This window comes from Marmota monax, unplaced genomic scaffold (assembly GCF_021218885.2).
Source record: "Marmota monax isolate L192 unplaced genomic scaffold, Marmota_monax_Labrador192_F-V1.1 WCK01_AAM20220418_F8-fsc00011, whole genome shotgun sequence".
NCBI lineage: Eukaryota > Metazoa > Chordata > Mammalia > Rodentia > Sciuridae > Marmota > Marmota monax.
In genome coordinates this window covers 5217128-5238484 of record NW_026693082.1, presented here as the reverse complement: position 1 = coordinate 5238484, position 21357 = coordinate 5217128, and the positions used below count along the sequence as shown (strand labels likewise).

General features: G+C 36.6%; 1 protein-coding gene across 3 annotated transcripts in view; it reads left to right on the top strand.

Annotated features, from left to right (window-relative positions):
- The window catches only part of Katnal1 (katanin catalytic subunit A1 like 1), an 82584-nt gene that overhangs the window by 47162 nt on the left and 14065 nt on the right, over positions 1–21357 (top strand). For all 3 annotated transcript variants that reach the window (XM_046454083.2, XM_046454082.2, XM_046454084.2), the window contains exons 7-9: positions 9765–9923; positions 10867–10993; positions 13245–13379. In XM_046454083.2, coding sequence (XP_046310039.1) covers positions 9765–9923; positions 10867–10993; positions 13245–13379 — 421 coding nt within the window. The remainder of the gene's footprint in view (positions 1–9764; positions 9924–10866; positions 10994–13244; positions 13380–21357) is intronic.

The window sequence follows — 21357 nt, the reverse complement described above, 5'->3', positions numbered from 1 at the left end:
TTCATGATGCAGTCTTGGTAGGTTATGTGTGTCTGTTAAGTTACACATTTCTTCTAGGATTTCCAATTTGTTGTTATGAAGTTGTACGTAATAGTCCAGAATAATCTTTGTATTTCTGTGGTGTCAGTTTAATAAATCCTTTTTCATTTCTGATTTATTTACTTGGCTCTTCTTCCTCCCTGTCCTCCTTGCTCCCCTCTCTCTTCTTAGTCTAGTTAAAGGTTTGTCAATTTTGTTTACCTTTTTAAAAACCCAAAATTTTCTTTTGTTGATCTTTTGTATTATTTTAGTCTCAATTTATTGTTTCTTTTTTCCTTTTTTCTCTTCCCTCCCTCCTTTCCTCCCCCTCTCCTCCCCCCTCCACCTCCCTCCCCTCCTTCTTTTCTCTCTCCACTTCCTTTCTTCCTTCTATTAGTTATGAGTATGGTTTGCTCTTGCTGTTTCAGTTCCTTGAGTTGCACTATTAAATGGTTTATTTGAGATCTTTTTCCTTTTTTGAAGAAGACATGTATTGAAGACATGTATTGCTCAATTTCACTCATAGTATTTCTTTTGCTGTTTCCCATAGGTTTTGGTGTATTATGCTTCTTTTTTCATTTGTCTTAAGACATTTTAAAATTTCTGTTTTAATTCTTCAGGTTATTCAGTAACATGTTATTTAATTCCCATGTATTTGTACAATTCCCACAGGTCCTTTTGTTGACTTCTAATTTTATTCCATTTTATATGGTCAGAAATGATACATAATAATGATTTTGATTATTAAAAAATTGTTGAGACTTGTTTTGTAACAAGGTTTATCTTGGAAATTTTTTCATGTTCTGATGAGAAAAACATTAGGTGAAATGTTCTTTAAATTGGTTTCATTTGGTCTACAGTATAGTTTAACTCAGGTGTTTCTTTGCTTATTTTCTGTCTGGATGATTGATCTATCCATATAGGTGATGGAGTACCCAATTATTGTATTTGTAGTGAAGGTTAACCTGTCAAGGTTACTGTTGACAGGTAGTGATGTACTCTTGTCATTTATGTAATTTTTTTCTGTTTGTATTTGTATTTCCTTTTAGATTTAGTAATATTCGCTTTTTTATTTTTCAGTGATCCTCTGTTGGGATGTGGATATACATAATATTTATTTATTTATATATGTGTATCTGTCTCCTCAAATTTATATATATCTATGTGTATATATAAAATCCTCTTACCACTGTGTAATGACCTTCTCTGCCACTTTTTATGTATTTTTTTCTTTGACTGTTTTTAAGGTCATTGTTTTTTTTTTTTTAATTGGAACTTTGTAGATGTACATAGTATTGGGTTCATTCTGACAAACTTGTCCATCATGGAGATCAGTTTCAGTGCATGATCCTCCCATTCTCCTTTCTCTACTAGTCTTCCTTTTGCTTGTCTATTAATTTGTATTTGATTGGTTCTTTATGTTATCTTATCCTTCCCTCCTCTTTTACTGTACTGTACTCAAGCTTCTGCAATTGTCTTTTTATGATTTTTTTGTGGTATTTTTTTTTTTAGTTGTAGTTGGACACAATACCTGTATTTTATTTATGTATTTTAATGTGGTGCTGAGGATCGAACCCAGGGCCTCACACATGCTAGGCGAGCGCTCTACCACTGAGCCACAGCCCCTGCCCTTTTTATGATTTTTGATGTAGAGTTTGTTTTATCTGGAATGAGTAGCTACTAGCTTGCTTTTGGTTTTCAGCTGCATAGAATATATTTTTCCATCTCTTCACTTTTGTTCTCTGGGTGTCTTTATCAGTGAAGCAAGTTGTTTATAGGCAACATATAGTTGTGTTTTGCTTTTTTTTTTTTTTTTAAACCTAGTCTGTCTATATCTGTTTTTTAATTTTTTTTTTTTTTGAGTTCTAGCTGGACACCATACCTTTATTTTATTTATGTGGTGCTGAGGATTGAACCCAGGGCCTCACATAGTGAGACAAGTGCTCTACTGCTGAGCCCCAGCGCCAGCTCCTATCTATATCTTTTAACTGGAAAATTTAATTCATTTGCATTCAGAGTTACTGTTAATAGGTAGTGATCTATTCTTGTCATTTTGTTAATTTTTTCTGTTTGTATATCCTTTGTTTCTTCCTCTCTTATTGACCTTTGTGATTTGATACTTTTCTGTAGTAATAAGATTTCACTATTTTCTGTTTCTCCTTTGTGTATGTATTTATGAAAGTCTTCTGCTTTCATGTGTTTTCATGATGGTAATTATCACTCTTTTGCTTCCAAATGTAGGACTCCCTTAAGCATTTCTTATAAAACCAATCCAGCTTTTCTTTTTGAGAAAAAGCTTTACTTTTCCATGATTTCTGAAGGTAGCTTTGCTGGGTATATTATTCTTGACTGGTAGCTGTTTTTCTTTAGCACTCTGCTGGCTTGCAGGTTTCTGCTGGGAATCCTGCTGTTAGTCCAGTGTTGTAGATTTCCTAGCACATCACAATTTTTCTTTTGTTACTATTAGAATTCTGTCTTGACTTCTGCACTTGGTTTTAATGTGCCTTGGAGAGAACCTCTTCCAGGTAAGCCTATGAGCTTTATGGGTTTGATGTCAGTGTCTCCCCCAAGACTTGGGCAGTGTTCGATGATTATTCTGTTTGATATGTTTCTGTGGCTTTTTTCATCTCTTTTCCTTCTGGAAACCCCATAGTTCAATATCTGATTGCTTATTAGGAATGTCCCAATTTTGCATAAGCTTTCTTTGCTCTCTTTATTCTTTTTTTAAATTGTTGTTGTTACCTTCTGAGTGGGTTAATCTAAAAGATCTGTCTTCAAGTTAAGAAACTCTTTCTTCTGCTTGATCTAGTCGATTGGGTCTCAGTTGTTTCATTTCATTCTTGATTTCTTCAGTTGCAGGGTTTTTGTTTGATTCTTCTCATGTTATATTTTTGTTGAATTTCTTATTCAGATCATGACTGACTTTTTTGTATTCCCTTATTTCTCAATGAACTTTTTAAAGATTGTTATTTTGATTTCCTTTTGAAACATTTCACAAGTTTCCTTTTCCTTGATTCCAGTACTGGGGGAATTATTGTACTTCTTTGGAGGTGTCATTTTTCTTTACCTTTTTTTTTTTTGTGTGTGTGTGTGTGTGTATGTAGTTTTGTTTTTGTTTTTCTTTTCTACATTGATGTATGAGCATTGGAAAGTTGCCCTTTACAATTTTATGGGATGTTTACCTGACCTTCCCTATGGGGGAGAGCGCCGGGGTGGGTGAAAAGGTGCTGGTTGGGTGTGGTGTGTCCGCTGATTCTGAGTGGACACAGTAGTGTCATTTCTGTACAGTTTCTTTAGCTGCAGTCCTCGTCAGTGATGTCAGTGGTTGTGTCAGTGGCCGAGGTTGTGTTTGTGACTCTGGTGGTGTGTGTGGTTTTGCTGTTGGATGTTCATGGGTGCCCAGAGGTGGTGGCTGTGTGGTGGGTTCTCTGGAGGGGTGGGGCCAGTGCCTAGCTGACTGTGAGGCAGGATTTGAGGGTGTATTGGGCCCCCAGCTATATGAGGGTTTCCCCTCTGTGCAAGTCCACTGTTCTCCAGGGGATGGGACACAACTTATAGTTTTGGAAGCCATGTTATGAGCCTTTCTGCTCAGCCTATGGTTAAGCATCTGAGGTCATGGTCTTTGGTCACTTGTGTGAGCATTGTGGGGAATGACAGTGGAATATCAACACTGAAGATACACGGTGGCTGCTACCCCCAGAGCAGGATGAGCTCCAGCAGTGGATCCAGTTTGAATATGGAACCCAGCTAGAGCAGCTCAGGTCACAGAGATGGGAATGTATAATGTGGGTTTATTCTCTATGTGTACAATGTGGGTTTATTCTCAGCCACCTGAACTCATAGCAATTCTTTAGATTTTAGGGCCTGTTGGGGATGCAGGATTATTCTGCATAGTCATCTGCAGTGGCCAGGAGAACCGTTGCCAGTCTCTAGCTTACCTTTTTTACGTAAAGAGAGGTTTGCCTTTGCTCCAGGCCATTTGGCCAGGGAGATGGTGAGGAGAGGCAGTTTCCTTTACAGTGCGTCTTGGGGTTTGCAGCTCCGTGTGAGGATATCGCCACTTTCGTGGCTACGCTGCAGTGTGCTCCCTTGTCACTCCAATTGAAATACAGTTGATGAGTGACAGGTAACTCTATTTGGCTGTCTTGTTAACATCCTGCTATAGATTATTTCTGATTCTATTTTGGGAACATATTACCAAAAACTTCCTCTTTACTATAGCTTTTAGAAATATTTAAAAGACAAAAGGTATTAAGTAGGTATTTACAGTGTATTGTATGTTTATGCTCTTATATTTTAATGAAACATTTAATGGCTGAGGACTGATGTTATACTTTAAAAGTGCACATTTGCTACAATAAAGCTTGTATGTGTCATAAAGTAATACATAATCTAATTGGTTGAGAATCTAATTTTAGCTATGGTATTTGTAAAACTAAAAACAAATGATTGAGTTACATAGCCAATATCTTGTGTCATTTTAGAAAGCTTAAAATTTATTGTTTCCTAGACATAGTTTCTTTTTTTAGGACCAGTTTTATCATCAGTTTATATATTTGAATCACAGTAAAACAAAACAACATTAAAAACAAGCACAGATGTTTGGGGTAGCCAAATAGTGATGCCTATATATGGCTTCTGGTGGTTGTGAGGTCAGTCCTTAATTCCTTCTGAATTTGTGGTCTGCCAGTTGAAGTTTCCAGCTTCTTTCATATGTCACTCTCTCTCTCTTTGATCTACCCTGTGATTTTCATGATAGGGCAGCATTATAGGTATTTTTTTTTTCAAATTGCTTAACTATACAAGAATATTAGAGGATTTACTATTCCATTTATCTAGAATCATAGAGGTTAATAAAATTGAATTAATGAAAATGGACATTTTATTATTTAATAAAACTATCATTTTTATTATGTCAAATCATCAATGGAGAGGAGGAGTTTTGCAGTAGAGGATCTATATTTTGACATGAGATCCATTTTACTTCTGGGTAGCTTCCCCAAAGGAGGGCCTACCAACTGACATTTAGGTTACATCCCTAAGAGGATAAAGATTCCAGGCTGGGGTCACAGTGATATGTGGGACAAGGGGCAAAAGTATCTGACCAAAGGTGAGTGTAATTTGCAACCATTTTTTTAACCTTCAAAAGTTTAACATACCTTGACTTTCATAAATTTTTTTTTTCTTCATAGAGGTCTTTAGCTGTTTTCTTTTTTTGTACTGGGGCTTGAACTCAGGGGTACTTGACCACTGAGCCACACCCCAACCCTATGTTGTGTTTTATTTAGAGACAGGGTCTCACTGACTTGCTTAGGGTTTCAATATTGCTGATGCTGGCTTTGAACTTGTATTCCTCCTGTCTCAGCCTCCCAAGCTGCTGGGATTACAGGTATGCACCACCGTGCCCAGCTTTAGCTATTAACTTTTAAGCTGTTTATTTCACTGTTAAAACTGATAAAGTCAAATCGTATTTTATTTCTCCTTGATGTGCTTTTGTAGTATTTATTGTCCAGTGGATTAAGAAAATAGCATAAACATTGATTTGCAACGAATCTTATTCCTGATGAATGAATTCTTGTCTGTATTAGAAAAATAAAATTCTAGGATATGGAACTTTGACTTTTAAAAGTTATATTAGACATTTTTAAGGGATTTTTGAGTTATTTAGAAATTTGTTACCCCTAAAAATTAAATAAAAGTTTAAAAAATGGGACAGTAAATAGATTTTAGAAGATGTGAAAGTAGAGACCACAAAAATGCATCAAATTTATAAAAGTTTTTAAAATCTAAGTTCTAGAATTTTAGAATTGAAATGAGCATTTGAGATTATCCTATCAAATCCCTGAAATTTGTCACTAGGAAATTAAGGTCCAGATAGGTTGTGTTAGCCATGATCGTTCTTTTAGAAAATTTAAAATTCAGTGTGTCTGAGCTTATTACATCTATTAGCTTATTACACCTCTCCCTCCCCAGCATACTTTTTCCCATATCAGGTGTGAAGTCATTTCTTTATTTAGCCATCAGATACTTATCTAGCTCTGTTATATATAAGGATCTTGGTTGAGAACTTGGAACACAGATGGGATTTTCAAGACATGGTGCCTGGTCTGTGAGACATCCTGGATGGAGCGTTAGGCAGATGCAGGAGGCTTTCAGTTAAAGACAGCGGAGGAGTCTGATGGGTGCCACAGGCCACATGTGCTCTCAGAGCTCAGCAGAGAGCAGACACGCCATGATTAGAGAGGCTTCATGCCTGAGGCGGTGGGATTTGGAGGACTGCGAGAATTTTATTATGTTGGGGCAGACATTTCATTTGATATTGGAACTTCAGGGGAATAGGATGTAAGCAGCAGAAGGTAGGTGAGAAAATATAAATATGTTTGGGAAATAGATACGTTGGAGTTTTATAAGAGAGGTAGCAACAAGGTACAGACATGGTTTACTTTATTACACTTTGATTTATTGTGCTTTGCAGATATTGCATTTCTTAAAATAAATTGAAGATTTGTGGCAACCCTCTGTCAAGCAAGTTTAATGGGTCCATTTTCCTAACATGTCAGATGATCATTAGCATTTTTTTAACAAAGTATTTTTATTTAAGGTATGTACATTTTTTAAACATAGTGCTAGTATACACTTACAACTACAATATAATGTAAGCATACCTTGTGTACGCACTGGGACACCAAAAGCTCTGTGTGACTTGATTATTTCAACATTCGTTTTATGGAAGGTAGTCTACAACGGAAGCCTGAATGTCTCCAGAGTATACCTGTATTGATCAAGGGCACAGACCCTGGATCCAGACTGTCTCCGTGCAAATTCCGGCCCCTTTCCACTTTCTTGCTTTGTTATCTTAAGCATTTACTGAATTTCTTCATGCCTCGTTTCCTTGTCTATAGAATCCCAATAAAAGACATCTTACTGGATTTTTTTTTTAAAGAGAGAGAGAGGTTTTTTTAAAATATTTATTTTTTAGTTTTTGGTGGACACAACATCTTTATTTTATGTGGTGCTGAGGATGGAACCCAGCGCTCTGCACATGCTAGGTGAGCGTGCTACCGCTTAAGCCAAATCCCCAGCCCCTTACTGGATATTTTAAGGATTAAATGAGTTAGAGGCCTTAGAATACTGATAGTAGTTAGAACTATGTAAAAGTTAAATAGATAATTAGTGGAGGATTCAAATGGGAAGATAGGTTGAAACCAGATTAATTGTGGGAGTTTGAGCCTTTTCTTGTAGGCATTGGGGAGAACTCTTTGGGCAGGGAAGGTAGCATAGTTACACGGGGAGGGTTTGGGAAGAACAGTCTGCTTCCCAGGAGTAGCAAAAGACTAGAGGCAAAGAGCAGGTTCAGAAGTGGTTAGCAGTAGTTTAGGCTTTTAAACTCAAAGGGCCTCTTAAGATGGTGATTATGAAAATAGAAGTGACAGATGCTAGTTGTATTTAATGGAGGAGAATGATAAGCTTTCAGATGTAATATATATGTGAAGAAGGAGACAGGGCAAAGATAATATCAAGACTTTGCCTCTGGGTAAAGAGTGAGGTGACATAAATGTAGATCTTAGGACATGGGTTTATTATTGTTGATGTTGAAACTTTAACAAGAGCTGAGGTGCTTCTGGGGAAAGAGATAATGAATTCCTTTTGAGTTTGAGAATTTAGTATAATATTCATGTGGAAATACACCATTAGTGTTGGATATGCAGGGCTGAAGTTTGTTTTGGTATTGGGACTGAACCTAGCCCTTTTTTATTTTTTAATTTCACACAGGGTCTCACTATATTGCTTGGGGCTTGCTGAATTGCTGAGGCTGGCTTTGAACTTCTGATCCTCTTGCCTCAGACTCCCAAGGGGGATGAAGCTATTGAGAGAGGTGAAGGACAAGGATATTCAGTGCCATTCAAAAATGAATATCTCTAGGATGAAATTTTCTCTAAAAAAATAATAGGCCTTCCTTATAAATTTTAAGTCCAAATTATGTCACTTTTTTTTCCAAGGCAACACTTAAAATTATACTAAGAAGATAAGGGCTTGCCTAGAAGGTAGACTGCTGTATTTCTCAGTGGCTCAAATATATACGTATGCCTGAGTCACTCTTACGTTGAGACTCTATTCATCTACCAGGCCTACCTCAGCACTTTCTAAACTGCACTGTAATTTATCTCTGTCCCCCATTAAATTTAAAATTTTCTTAAAGATTTATGTGTAATTTCTGACTAGGTCAACCATGTATCCTCAGGGCCTAACACTTCGTAAGGATTCAGTAAGTGTACCTTGGGGAAATACATATTTATTAGTTACCACGTGTCAAGTGATAGGCTAAGTGCAGAGGACCAAAATGATTAAATAACAACCCACAGGAAATCATGGTCTTCGTGCAGATAAATATTTATTATTACAGATGCAGTGTATTGCGTGCAGTATTTGTTCCACAGGACAGTGTGGTAGTAAACATGCTGCTGTGGCAGCAGAGAGGAGTAACTAGATCTGTGATGGAGAATATCAGGATGGTTTCCAGAGCAGGTGCCTCTGAGCTGAGACTTGAAAGACACCAGAGTTCAGTACGCAAATGTGACGAGGAAAGTCCCTAAGGCAGAATGGTTGTCTATCCAAACGTGAAAGGTGTAGGAGGATGTAGTGTGTTTGGGGAATCATATGGCTGAAGCATAGAGTGTTTCTATGGGTCATGTAACAAAAGACTGCTGAGTAGCTGGAGGTAGCTGCCTTTCTTGAAGAGCCCTATGTGTCATGCTAAAGATACTGAGTCATCGAAGAGCTTTATCTGGAGATGACTTGCAAACGTAGAAAGATGCTCTTCCAGTAGCAGGAGGATTGATTGGTTGGAGGTGGACATAGCTGAAGAGAGGTAAGGAATATAATGAAGAGGCTGTCACAGTATTCAGAGCCACGGCACTGACTGTTTGGCCTGGATTTGTAAGAGGTGTTGAGAAAAAGTGTGATATAGGGAAAGGGAGAGGGATGAGTTGTATGACTCCCAGATTCCAGGGTCAACTGAAGGCTTATTGGTGATTTCTGACACCTATGCAGAGTTGGGCCAAACTTCACAGGCTGAGAGCAGTTTTCCTCAAAAAAGACATTTTCTGTGACATGTTGAACCCAATATTCCTTGCCCTCAGTAAGGGACCAATCCTACCTTCCACATTCATCTATAATATATACCTTTTAGTCAAAAAAATTAAGATGCATTTGAGGTAATAAGGTAGCAGTGAAATCCACTGGTCATTCCAACATGATCAAATTAACTAGAATTGTGTCAGCTTAATGTAGTATAAATAAAATAGTATTAATCATAAAAGACCCACTAAATACGTACTAAAAACTAAACTTGAACTGCTTCTTACATTTGAAAACAAATACATCAAGTATTCTACAAAAACAAATCAGTGAATAATGAAAATGCCTTAAGAAAACCAACCCTCTGATGTCTTGAAGATCAGTGAATTTTTACATGGTTATTATTATTTCATCTCCTCAGGAACTTACTCCTGTAATTGTCACCTGTTTCTTATATCTTCTTATCTACTGGCTTTTTCTCCCAACAGTATAGAAACTTACTTCAATCACTCTTCACTTTTTTTCTATCTATAAAATGATACTCCTGCCAAATGTACTGTGATCTTACTGTGACAGCTGTGTTTATGTACTTCAACATGATAATTTATAAAAAAAAAAAAAAGTATTTTAATCTGAAAAATCATTTAATTCATCTTTTGAAATTTCAGGGTGTGCTGATGGTTGGACCCCCAGGCACTGGTAAGACTATGCTGGCAAAAGCTGTTGCCACTGAATGTGGCACAACATTTTTCAATGTTTCTTCTTCTACACTGACATCTAAATACAGAGGTGAATCTGAGAAGTTAGTCCGTCTGTTGTTTGAAATGGTGAGTGATGGTGTATTCAGATTTAAAGTACTATTTGTGTGGGCGTATGGTGGCCCCACATTCTAGGTCCATTCTCCTAGGAATCTTTTCAAAAAGGGCTTGTGGTTATATTTCAATAGTTCTGGACATACACCCGCCTTGAGCAATGGGGCAGTGGGTTTTGTGAGGTAGTTGATGTTCTTCAGTGTGTCTTTCTTTCTGAAGAGGGCCGTCTGGTGTCTTGCTCAGTGAGTAGAAGAGAATCTGACTGTATACAGATCAACTGGATAGTGTTTCTGGATATCTAGAAGATTGGTGGAGCAGAAGAATATTTTTATATGTATTTAAATACATAGCACAGATCACTTCATCAGAAACTGACGTAGCATTAAAGCTAGTTCCTTTTTCAGAAAGGATTTGTAATAATTAAGAATGCATGTGGGCTGGGGATATAGCTCAGTTGGTAGAGTGCTTGTTTTGCATGCACAAAGCCCTGGGTTCAATCTCCATCACCACACATACACACAAAAAGAATGCATGTTTGAGGATAGAAGTTGATTTATCTTTCAAACTTTTTTCATTATGGATATTACCAAACACAAAAGTAGAATAGTATGGTGAGGGGCTGGGGATATAGCTTTGTTGGTAGAGTGCTTGCTTTGCATGCACAAGGTCTTGGGTTCAGTCCCCAGCATCACCAGAAAAAAAAAAAAGCTACATGGGGATTCGCCATACTATTCTATCATCCAACTTTACCAACCATATAACTTTTTCAGTTTTAGAAAGTTTTACTTATCTAATTGATTTAACTTCTGTTAACAACCAGATTGTGGTGGCATTGAAGTTGAAAGTTAGGTTTTCAACTTTCATTTGCTTTATTTTAAAAGGAAAAAATGATATTTTAAAAATATTCAAATTATTTTATGAGATAGATGAATAATTTCTTTAAAATATTTTTACAAAGGCTAGGTTTTATGCCCCTACCACAATCTTCATTGATGAAATAGACTCTATCTGTAGCCGAAGAGGAACTTCTGATGAGCATGAGGCAAGTCGCAGAGTCAAGTCTGAGCTCCTCATTCAGATGGATGGTAATTGATATTTAATTATGGTTTCAAAACTGGTATCTTTACGTTTTTAGCTTTGCATAAAATCATACTTTGGATGTTTTCAGAGAATGGACTAAAAGGAAGTCTGAATTTATTTTTAACCACTTATGTACCCACCCGCTTGTTCATCTGTTTGTGAATTAGTACAGGACCACCGCAAGGCCTTCAGGGAGTCTCTGTGACAGCAGAGGCTCTAGAGGTGTGACCTAAAGTTCCAGGGGTCCTTGACCCCTTGAAAGGCTTTGCAAGGCCTAAACTATTTTAATAGTAATATCAAGACTTTGCCTTTTTACTCTCATTCTCTCACAAGTGTATGGTGGAGTTTTTCAGAGACTATGAGACCTAGGAGTAGCAGAAAAGGTAGAAACCAGAAGCAGATGTGAAAATCCAGCTGTTCTCTGTTGAGTCAGACATTAAAATGTTTTAAAAAGTCTCTTTTTACTAAACTTATTTTCACAAAATATGTCATTTATGTTAACTATTCATGGATATATTATTATTTTAAAATAATCATATTTTGTAAATTTAATTTATAAATGGTGAATATCAGTAGATATACTCCACACATACAAAAGCTCTTTGGCACTCCCAAGAATTTTTAAGATTGTAAAAGAGTTCTGAGACTGAAAATTTTGAGAGCCACTTTTAGCCAGGAAGCAGACAACCAATGAGAAAATTTGTAATACATGCTGATATGTTCTGTGGTAGAACTAAGCTCTGGGTGCAGTGAAAATACAGTAGGAGTCTCACCACCCAGACTAAGGGAGTCCTGAAGGGGATAGATGAGTTGGGCTTTGAAGCGTTGGTTAGGGTTGTCCAGACAAAGAAAAAAAGGCATTGGGTAGCCACCCCAGAGAGTTATGTGCTTAGAGGTGCTGCTTCCTCTGCTAGTGCATGGTATGCACCATGAGAAAAGATTAAAAGCTATTAAAAAATATCCAGAGTATTTGTTTCAAAATAGTTACCCACTGACCATGAATAATTAATATTTATGGTGTGTTATATGTAGTGTCTTTTCCTCAGTTTGCCATTTTAACTTTTGCTTAAGCATGTGAGAAAGGAGCAGCTGTATTATGTTTTACAGGAAGGGTGTAGGGGAGAGTATTAGTTTATCAAAATTGGAAAAAAAACCCTGAATACACATTTAATCAGCAAAATTTCATTGAGACGTGTTTGTGACTGTGGTTGATTATCAGTTGGACAGCTTGATTCTTTGGGATAGGATTGAAATAGGAGTTTTAGTATTAATTTATTGTGAAAATGCATATTAAACTTAGTGGCTCTAAAACCACTAATTTGTTATACCAGGCTAGAAAATCGTATCAGTAAAGTTTATGAGGTTTTTTTTTATTTTTTTTAAAGAATATTTTTAGTTATAGATGGACACATTATCTTTACTTTAATGTATTTATTTTTATGTGGTGCTGAGGTTTGAACCCAGTGCCTCACGTGTGCTAGGCAAGCACTCTGTATAATTCACCCATTATTTCCAGAGTTTCTGTTATGTGATCTAAAATCTTTTAATGTTCTTTTCAGTGCCTTATAGTTATACATAATATTGGGGTTTATTTTGACATAATCAAACGTGCATAGAATATAATTCTCTTCACTTCAGTCTCCAGTACTTCTTTCCTTTCCCTCCTCCCTTCCCCCATTCCCCTTTCTCTACTCTACTTTGACCTGAAATTTTATTTATATTTCTTAAATTTTAACTCTGAAAAGGCAGACTATTTGTACATACTTGTAGTTGATTTGGTTATAAAAGTAAACAGTATTTAAATTAGACTCAGAACTAAAATAAAATAATTTTTGAGGAAATTTGTGGTTAAAAAAAAGAAAGAATGAAGCCAGGTATAGTGGTTAATGCCTGTGATCCCAGAGACTTGGGAGACAAGGCAGGAGTGTCGCAAATTTGAATCTAGTTCAAGACCCTGTCTCGAAAGAAAAAAGTATGGGGATATAGCTAGAGAAAGAAAAAGAAATAGACTAGTATCTGATGTCTTTTCAGAAGAAATATACTTATTTTCTTAGAAAATTTAGTTTTTCTTACTGCATTAGAACCCTGAACAAGATTTTGTGATTTTTTTACTTCCTTGTTTTGTAGTTATCTATTGTTGTGTCTCATTTTGTCACCAATTCTGCCACAAGCACCATGATAGAAATGTTAGTTGAATAAAATAATAAAGGGCTGTAATAAAAACAGTGACAGCCTTTCCTCTCTTAATGTGTCTAGGAGTTGGAGGAGCTTTAGAAAATGATGATCCTTCCAAAATGGTTATGGTATTGGCTGCTACCAATTTCCCATGGGACATTGATGAAGCTTTGCGAAGGAGATTAGAGAAAAGGATATATATACCTCTCCCAACAGGTATGATACCTTCCTTCTATTGAACCTTGAATTCTTCTGTCATTTCTGGTTACCTTTTTCTTTTTATCTCTTTATTCCATTGTCATTCTGCTTAAATAAGTTTGTAGCATCACAAAACCAATTTGTAGTAGATAGAAACAGAGGCCACACAGTACTCTATTGAAGTACCTTATTTTTAGAGAAATTCTTACAGTCAGAACAGTATTTTTGTTAATAAACTTGATAGCAATTAAGTTTTTACTTTGAACTTGAAGAGTCTTCAAACTTTAAGTGATTAAAAATGACATTCTCTTGGGGTCTTTTTAAAAATATGCTGCTTTGAAAAACATAATTTCATCTTAATGGATGTTCAAATTTTCATAAGTGATTTTTTTCTTTCTATTTTGGGATAAAATTTGCATGTAGTAAAATGTACATGTCTTAAGTGAATAATTCAGTAAGTTTTGATAAATGTATCTCCCACTTTAATCAATGCCCCATTGAAGATATAGGACATTTATATTACCCTTGAAAGTTTCTGTGTGCCCCTACAAGTTAATTTAAACCTCCATTAGACATTTGTGTTAGTTTTTCATAACTGTGACAAAGTACCTTACATAAGCAACCTAAAGGAGGAAAGATTTATTTCACATTCAGAAGTTTCAGTTCATGGTTATCTGTCTCCATGCTTTTAGGCCTGAGGTAAAGCACAACATTATGGCAGGGAGCATGATGTGGTATGAAGCTATTCAGCTCATGGTGGCTGGGAAGGAAAGATGGAAGGGGCTGGGGACAGGATATGCCCTTCCAGGGTACATACCTCTTTATGTACTTCTTCTGACTAGGTCCTACCTTATGCAGATTCTGCCACTTCCTTATAGTGTCACCATCTGGGGACCAAGACTTCAACACATGAACCTTTGACATTTCAGATCCAAACTATACAACATTCACTTTACCTGATTTTTATCACCACAGATTAGTTTTGCCTTTGTTAAACTTTATGTAAATGGACTTGTAACAACATGTAGTCTTGCTTCTGGCTACTTTCATTCAATGAAAATTTTTTGAGATCATTTATATAAGTTTTCAGAAGCTTATTCTTGAAATGATGATACCATATTTATTCTTCTTTTGATAGGCATTTCAATCACTGTTAGTTTCTGGCTATTGTGAACCAAGCTATAAACCTTTTGTACAAATCTTTTTATGGATGAATATTTTTAATTTAATATAATTAGAATATATTAATATATTATAAATTAGAATATGGGTCATATAGTAGGTATATGCTTAACTTTGTTTTTTTATTAGTTGTTCAAAACATTACAAAGCTCTTGACATATCATATTTCATACATTTGATTCAAGTGGGTTATGAACTCCCATTTTTACCCTGTATACAGATTGCAGAATCACATGGTTACACATCCACGTTTTTACATACTGCCATACTAGTGTATGTTGTATTCTGCTGCCTTTCCTATCCTCTACTATCCCTCCTACCCCCCTCCCCGCCCATCTTCTCTCTCTACCCCATCTACTGTAATTCATTTCTCACCCCCCCTTTTTTTTTTCCCTTTCCCCTCACTTCCTCTTATATGTAATTTTGTATAACGATGAGGGTCTCCTTCCATTTCCATGCAATTTCCCTTCTCTCTCCCTTTCCCTCCCACCTCTCGTCCCTGTTTAATGTTAATCTTCTTCTCATGCTCTTCCTCCCTACTCTGTTCTTAGTTGCTCTCCTTATATCAAAGAAGACATTTGGCATTTGTTTTTTAGGGATTGGCTACCTTCACTTAGCATAATCTGCTCTAGTGCCATCCATTTCCTTGCAAATGCCATGATTTTGTCATTTTTTAGTGCTGAGTAATACTCCATTGTGTATAAATGCCACATTTTTTTTTTATCCATTCATCTATTGAAGGGCATCTAGGTTGGTTCCACAGTCTAGCTATTGTGAATTGTGCTGCTATGAACATCGATGTAGCAGTATCCCTATAGTACGCTCTTTTAAGGTCTTTTTGTAAGAAATACCCCACTTGTTTTCCAGAGTGATTATACCATTATATACTCTCAACTGTCGGTGAATGAGAATTCCAATACTTTCATGTCCTTGCCAACATTTAGTATTATGAGTAAATTTTAATCTTATTCATTCTTATCAGTCTGAAATGCTCTCTCTTTATGGCTTCAGTTTGTATTTCTAATTGTTATATTGCTATATTTTTTATGTGGTATTTCCCTCCAGGTGTTTTTTTTTTTTTTTTTTTTTTTTTTTTTTAAAAACAGGGTCTTACTAAGTTGCTCAGCAGGCTGGCCTCAAATTCGTGATCATCCTACCTTGGCTTCCCAGGGAGCTGGGATTATAGGAATTAGGCATCATGCCCAGCTTTCCCGTTTTTAATTGAGTTATTTGTTGTTTTATTAATGCTTTATGTAAGGTTCTTCAACAGTCTTGTGGATATTTTCTGTTTTGTAGTTTGCTTTTCACTTATCTTTATGCTGTATTTTTTATGGTATATTTTGATGAGCCGAAAAAATTTAATTTTGATGAAGTCCTGTTGTCAAATTTTTCTTCTATGGATAGTGCTTTTCATGTCTTAAGAAATTTTTGCTTACCCTAAAGCTGCAGAGTTTCCTGGATTTCCTTTAAGAAACTATATTTAAATATGTGAACCCTCTTGATTTAATTGTGTGTATATGAGCTCCAGGGATGGTTAGATGGTGGAGTTGGGTTTATTTTTTCATAGTCTATACAATTATTCTAGCACCACTTGTTGAAAGGACTTTTCTTTTTCCATTAAATTATTTCAGCACTTTTTTTTGAAAATTATTTTACTATGTATGGGTCTTTTTCTGAATATATTTAATGGATAAATAAATATAGGGCTATCTTCAAGTTAACTATTTCTTCTTGAGTAGGTTTTGGTAACTTGTGTCTTTCAAAGAACTGATAAATTTCCTCTAAGTTGCCAAATTTATTTGGATTTTAACTAATATATATGTGGATGCTGGCTAAACAGTTTAGGTGAAGCTGTTGATTTCCTGTCTGCAACTTAGTGTCAGTAGGTGGAGGCACTCAGGAACAGAAGATGAATATGAAGTGGTTGAAGTAATGACAAACTGTAATCTGTGGGGATGAATAGGAGCCCAGGAGGATAGATCAGAACCCATACTGGGCTCTTTTTTTTCTAAGATTTCCAACTTTGACAGAGTTTCCTATAAAAGAAGCTGGGTAAATGTATTCCTAGCTTGTTGAGTCAAAAAAGCTGAAGGAAGAAATACAGCAGCAGCTAAAAGAGCTGCCCCACTAACAAGGGGAAACCAATACCTATGTGACAATGTGTATCAACTGTGAGAGTTGATTCGTTTCTGCCCTTGACTTGCATGGACTACAGCTAACTCGGAAATATGCAGTGAGGAGAATTGTGGGAAATGAATGCCAGCTTTTCTGGAGCTGGCATAATACAAATCCACACACTTCACTTTCCTTTTTTAATTTATAGGATCTGTGGTAATGGCTCAGTTTTCATTCTTAATATTGGTAACATATCTCTAGTCTGTCATTCTTGCTATCCATCATTTTTGGATTTTTAGCTCTATCTAATTTTTTTAGTAGTTGTTTTAACAATTACAATATGCACAGTTTTGGGTTTTTTTGTTTGTTTTTGGTATTGGGGATTGAACTTGGGATGCTTTACCACTGAGCTATTATTATCCTTGGTCCTTTTATTTTTTAATTTGAGACAGTGTCTCTCTAAGTTGCTGAGGGTCTTGATAAGTTGCTGAGACTGGCCTCAAACTTGGGAACTTTCTGCTTCAGCCTCCCAAATCACTGGGATTATAGACGTGTGCCACCAAGTCTGGCTTGCATAGTTTTATATATTTATTTTATGCTTTTATCTTTTAAATTCTATACCTAAAATAAAAGTGGTTCATATGCCACCATTATAGTATTACAGGACTCTGCCTGTCTCTATATTTATCTCTACCAGAGAGCTTTGTTTTCTTCCCTACCCACCTTTTTTGTTTGTTGTTGTTGCTGCCTACCATATTTTTGTGTCAACTTGAAGGACTCCCTGTAGTGTATTTCTGGAAGTCAGGCATACTAGTGATGAACTCCTTAGCTTTTGTTATCTGGGAGAGTCTATTTCTCTTGGAAGAGCAGTTTTGCCTAGTACCATCTTTTTGGTTGGAAGTCCTCCTCCAATATTTTGAATATATGCCATGCCTTTCTACCCTGTTATGTTTCTGTTGCAAAATCTGCTGAAATCATATGGGGACTATTTTATAGGTGAAAAAACCACTTTCAAGGCTTTTCCTTTGACTTTTGATGGTTGATACAATATATTTGAATGTGAACTTCTGGTTCATTCTCCTTGAAATCCTTTTGAGCTTCTTGAATTTGGCATATTTTTTTTTCCATATTTGGTAAGTGTAGGGCCATTGTTTCTTCAAATAAGCACTCTGCCCCTTTCTCACTTTCTATCCTTCTGGAATTCTCATAATATTCATATTGGTCTATCATATTGTCCCATAAGTTCCTTAGGCTTTTTTACTTTTCTTCATTCTTTTCAAATTTTTTTCTCTTGACTCAGTTAATTTCCAGCCACCAGTTTTGAGTTCACTGATTCTTCTTGATCAAATCTGCTGTTGATTCCCTCTAGTGAATTTTTCAATTCAGTTATTATATTCTTCAGTTCTAGAATTTATGTTTGGTTCTTTTTAAAGTTTTTCTTTGTTGAATTCTTATTTAGTTCTTGCATCATTTTCCTGATTCATTTAGTTGTTCATCCATATTTTTGTTTAACACCAAGTTTCTTTTAAGATTATTATTTTGAATTCTTTAAAAAAAAAAAAAAAAGATCTATGAATTACCTAAGAGTTGATACTGTTTTCCTTTGATTGTGCCACTTTCTCTGTTTCTTCATATGCCTTTTTATTTTTTGTCATGATTTGCGCATTTGAGAGAATAGCCATCTCTTCTAGTATTTGTGGAGTAACTTAACAGGGGAAGAGATTCACCAGTCAGCCTACCTTGGATTCTGGAGCCCTCTCAAACCCTTTTGTGGGGATGCTTCCTCTCTGGATTTTTTTGTGTAATTTCCCAATGGGAGAGGTTTACTGATTTTTCAGGTAGTTTTGTTCTCTTGCTCCCTCTGGTGTCTGTATGTGGTATTGAAGGCTCTCTAATGTTGCAACAAGACACCTGTTTTTCATGGCCCCACCGGCCTCTAAGGTCTGCCAGTTCCATCAGTGCCCCAAACCAAGTGAGATAGAAACCAGTCTCTGGAAAGCCCCTTCAACAGCCGGAATGTACATCTCACTCTGCTCTTTCTCTCCCAAGGGAGTAGCCATAAGCTGAATACTTTCTCCTTCATGACTCCCAGTCATGAAGCTGTGCCGACTTTGGTTTAAACTGTTCTCAGGCATCCAAGGTGTGTTTATTTCTTCTCTATACTTCAAGTCTGATGAAGCAAAAACCAAGTCCTTTGGGCAGCACCCTGGAAAGCTGAAATGTTGGGTGTGTGCTCTACCCTTTTCTTTCCCTTCCAACTCTGGAAACTGCAAGTTGGGATTTTCTTCCTAACTACAGGGAGCTGTGTTGGCTCAGTGAAGAGCTGAGTCAGTTGAAATGAAGCAGCCTTTCTCACCCATTTCAGTGACTTTCTCACTCCCTTAGTCATAGGCTTTGAGCTTACCTGAGATGCTGTGACTTCTTGGTTGGCTTTTGGAGTTCTCATATAAGCCTCTGAACCATTTATTGTTGTTAAGTCTTGGTCTTCTTCTCATTGTTGGTTGGGAACAGCATCCGGAGCTTCCTGTTCCACAAACAGGAACAAACTTCATCTATTTAAAAGTCATTGAGTTTAATAGTTGTGTACTGTCATGGCACCATACCACAATGAAGTTGTGGAACATACCTTTCACCCTGAAAAGATTTTGTTGCCCCTTTGCCCTCCATCCTTCCCTCTTTCCCCAATACCTTCCACCCCAGGCACCCACTAGTTTGTATAATTTTGTGGCTCATTATTTTGAGTTTCATCCGTATTGTATTGTTTGTTATTTTTTTCTTGGTAAGTAGTGTTTTTATATTGATAGACCACATTTTTTTTTTTTGGGGGTGTGTGTGTGTGTTCAAAATACCTGACAAGATTAAGGAGGAAAAGTTTCTCTTGGCTCATGGTTTTAGAGGTTTAGGCTGTGGTCAGCTGGGTTCATTGCTCAGGGTCCAAGGTGAAGCAGAACATCATGGCAGAAGGATATGGTGGAGAGTGCTAGTCCAGGCATGGCAGCCAGGAAGCAGAAAGAGAGAAGTGGCTCAGTGAAGATGAACCCTTCTAGAGCACACTCCCAGTGACCCATCTCCTCTAGCCATACCCCACCTGCCTATAGTTATCATCTAGTTAGTTCATTCAAATCAGGATGAACTGATTAGGTTACTGCTGTCGTAGTGCAGACATTTTCACCTCGAACATTCCTGCGTTACCCCAGGAGCTTTTGAGGGACACCTCATATCCAAACCATGACATTTATGAATGGATACTTTGGATTGTTTCTAGTTCGGGGCTGTTGGGAATAAAGCTGCTATGAGCATTCATTGTCCGGTCTTTGGGCATTTGTTTTCATTTCCCTTGAAATTATTATTCAAGAAATGATGGCATGTGATAGTGTATGTTTATAGAAAATGGGTTGGTATTTTCTTTAGATGTTATCTTCTCTGGTTGTTTTTAAGATAGTTTGTTTATCTTCATGTTTCAGCAGGTTGACTCTGATATGTGTCTGGAGTTTTCTTTTTATCATCCTGCATGTACATGTTGGACATTTTGATATTCTTGCACAGGTCACTAGAGCTGTGTTAAAATTTTTTCTAATCTTTTTTCTTTTTATTCTTCAAATTGAATAATTTCTATTCATCTGTCTTTGTATTTGCTGACCCATTTTTCTGCCATTTCCAATCTGTTTTTATTCCGCCTAGGGAATATTTTATTGTAGATATTCTATTTTGCAAATTTAGTCTATTAAGTTAATTTTTAGTTCCATTACTTTGCTGGGATTCGTCAGCATTGGCTCATTTATTTTTGTTTTCCTTTAATTCTTTGACATATTCCCTTCAAAAAGTGGGGCTTAATTCCCCTCTCTTTGAATATGGATTGGACTTAATGATCTATTTCAAAGGAATAGAATAAGGCGGAAGTATTTCCAAGTGGCTTCTGAAGCTAGATCTAAAAAGAATAGTTTCTGCATGGCTCTCCCTCTCTTGAATTATTGGGGGATCTAGCTGCTGTGCCATGAGGACATTTTTAAGCAGCCTGTGGAGAAGCTCCCATGGGAAGTGAAGTCTTCCATCAACAGCTGGCAGCATCTTGCCAGTGATGTGGGTGAGCTACCTTTAGGTGACTGTAGTCTTGACTTGTAAATTGACCACAAACTCATGAGGCACCCTTTGTAAAGATTCTATAGAGAAACAAAACCAATGGGACAGTGGTGTGTATTGGGGGGTGGGGTGATTAGTTTTAGGGAATTGGTTCCCACAATTACAGAGGCTGATAAGTCTAAAATCTGCAAAGTGGGCTGGCAGATCAGGAAAAATTTATGTTGTGGTTCAAGCCTGAAGGCCAGCTCTTGACTGAATCCCTGCTTCCTAAGGGAAAGTCAGTGTTTTATTCTGTAGGGACATTCAGCTGATTGGTTGAGGCTACTAACATTATGGAGGATAGATAGTCTCCCTTACTCAGAGCCCACTAATTTAAATGTTAATCTTGTCTAAAACATCTTCACCAAAATATCCAGAATAAAGTTTGGCAGAATATTTGGGTACCATGGTCCAGCCATGCTGACATAAAATAAGCCATTAACAGACCCCAAGCTAAAACCTAGCTAAGCTGTATCCAAATTCTTGATTCATAGAAACTGTAAGGACAGTAAATTGGTTATTTAGACATAGATAATTAACCTAATATTAACTGCTTTATACTTTTTGTCAGCTAAGTAGC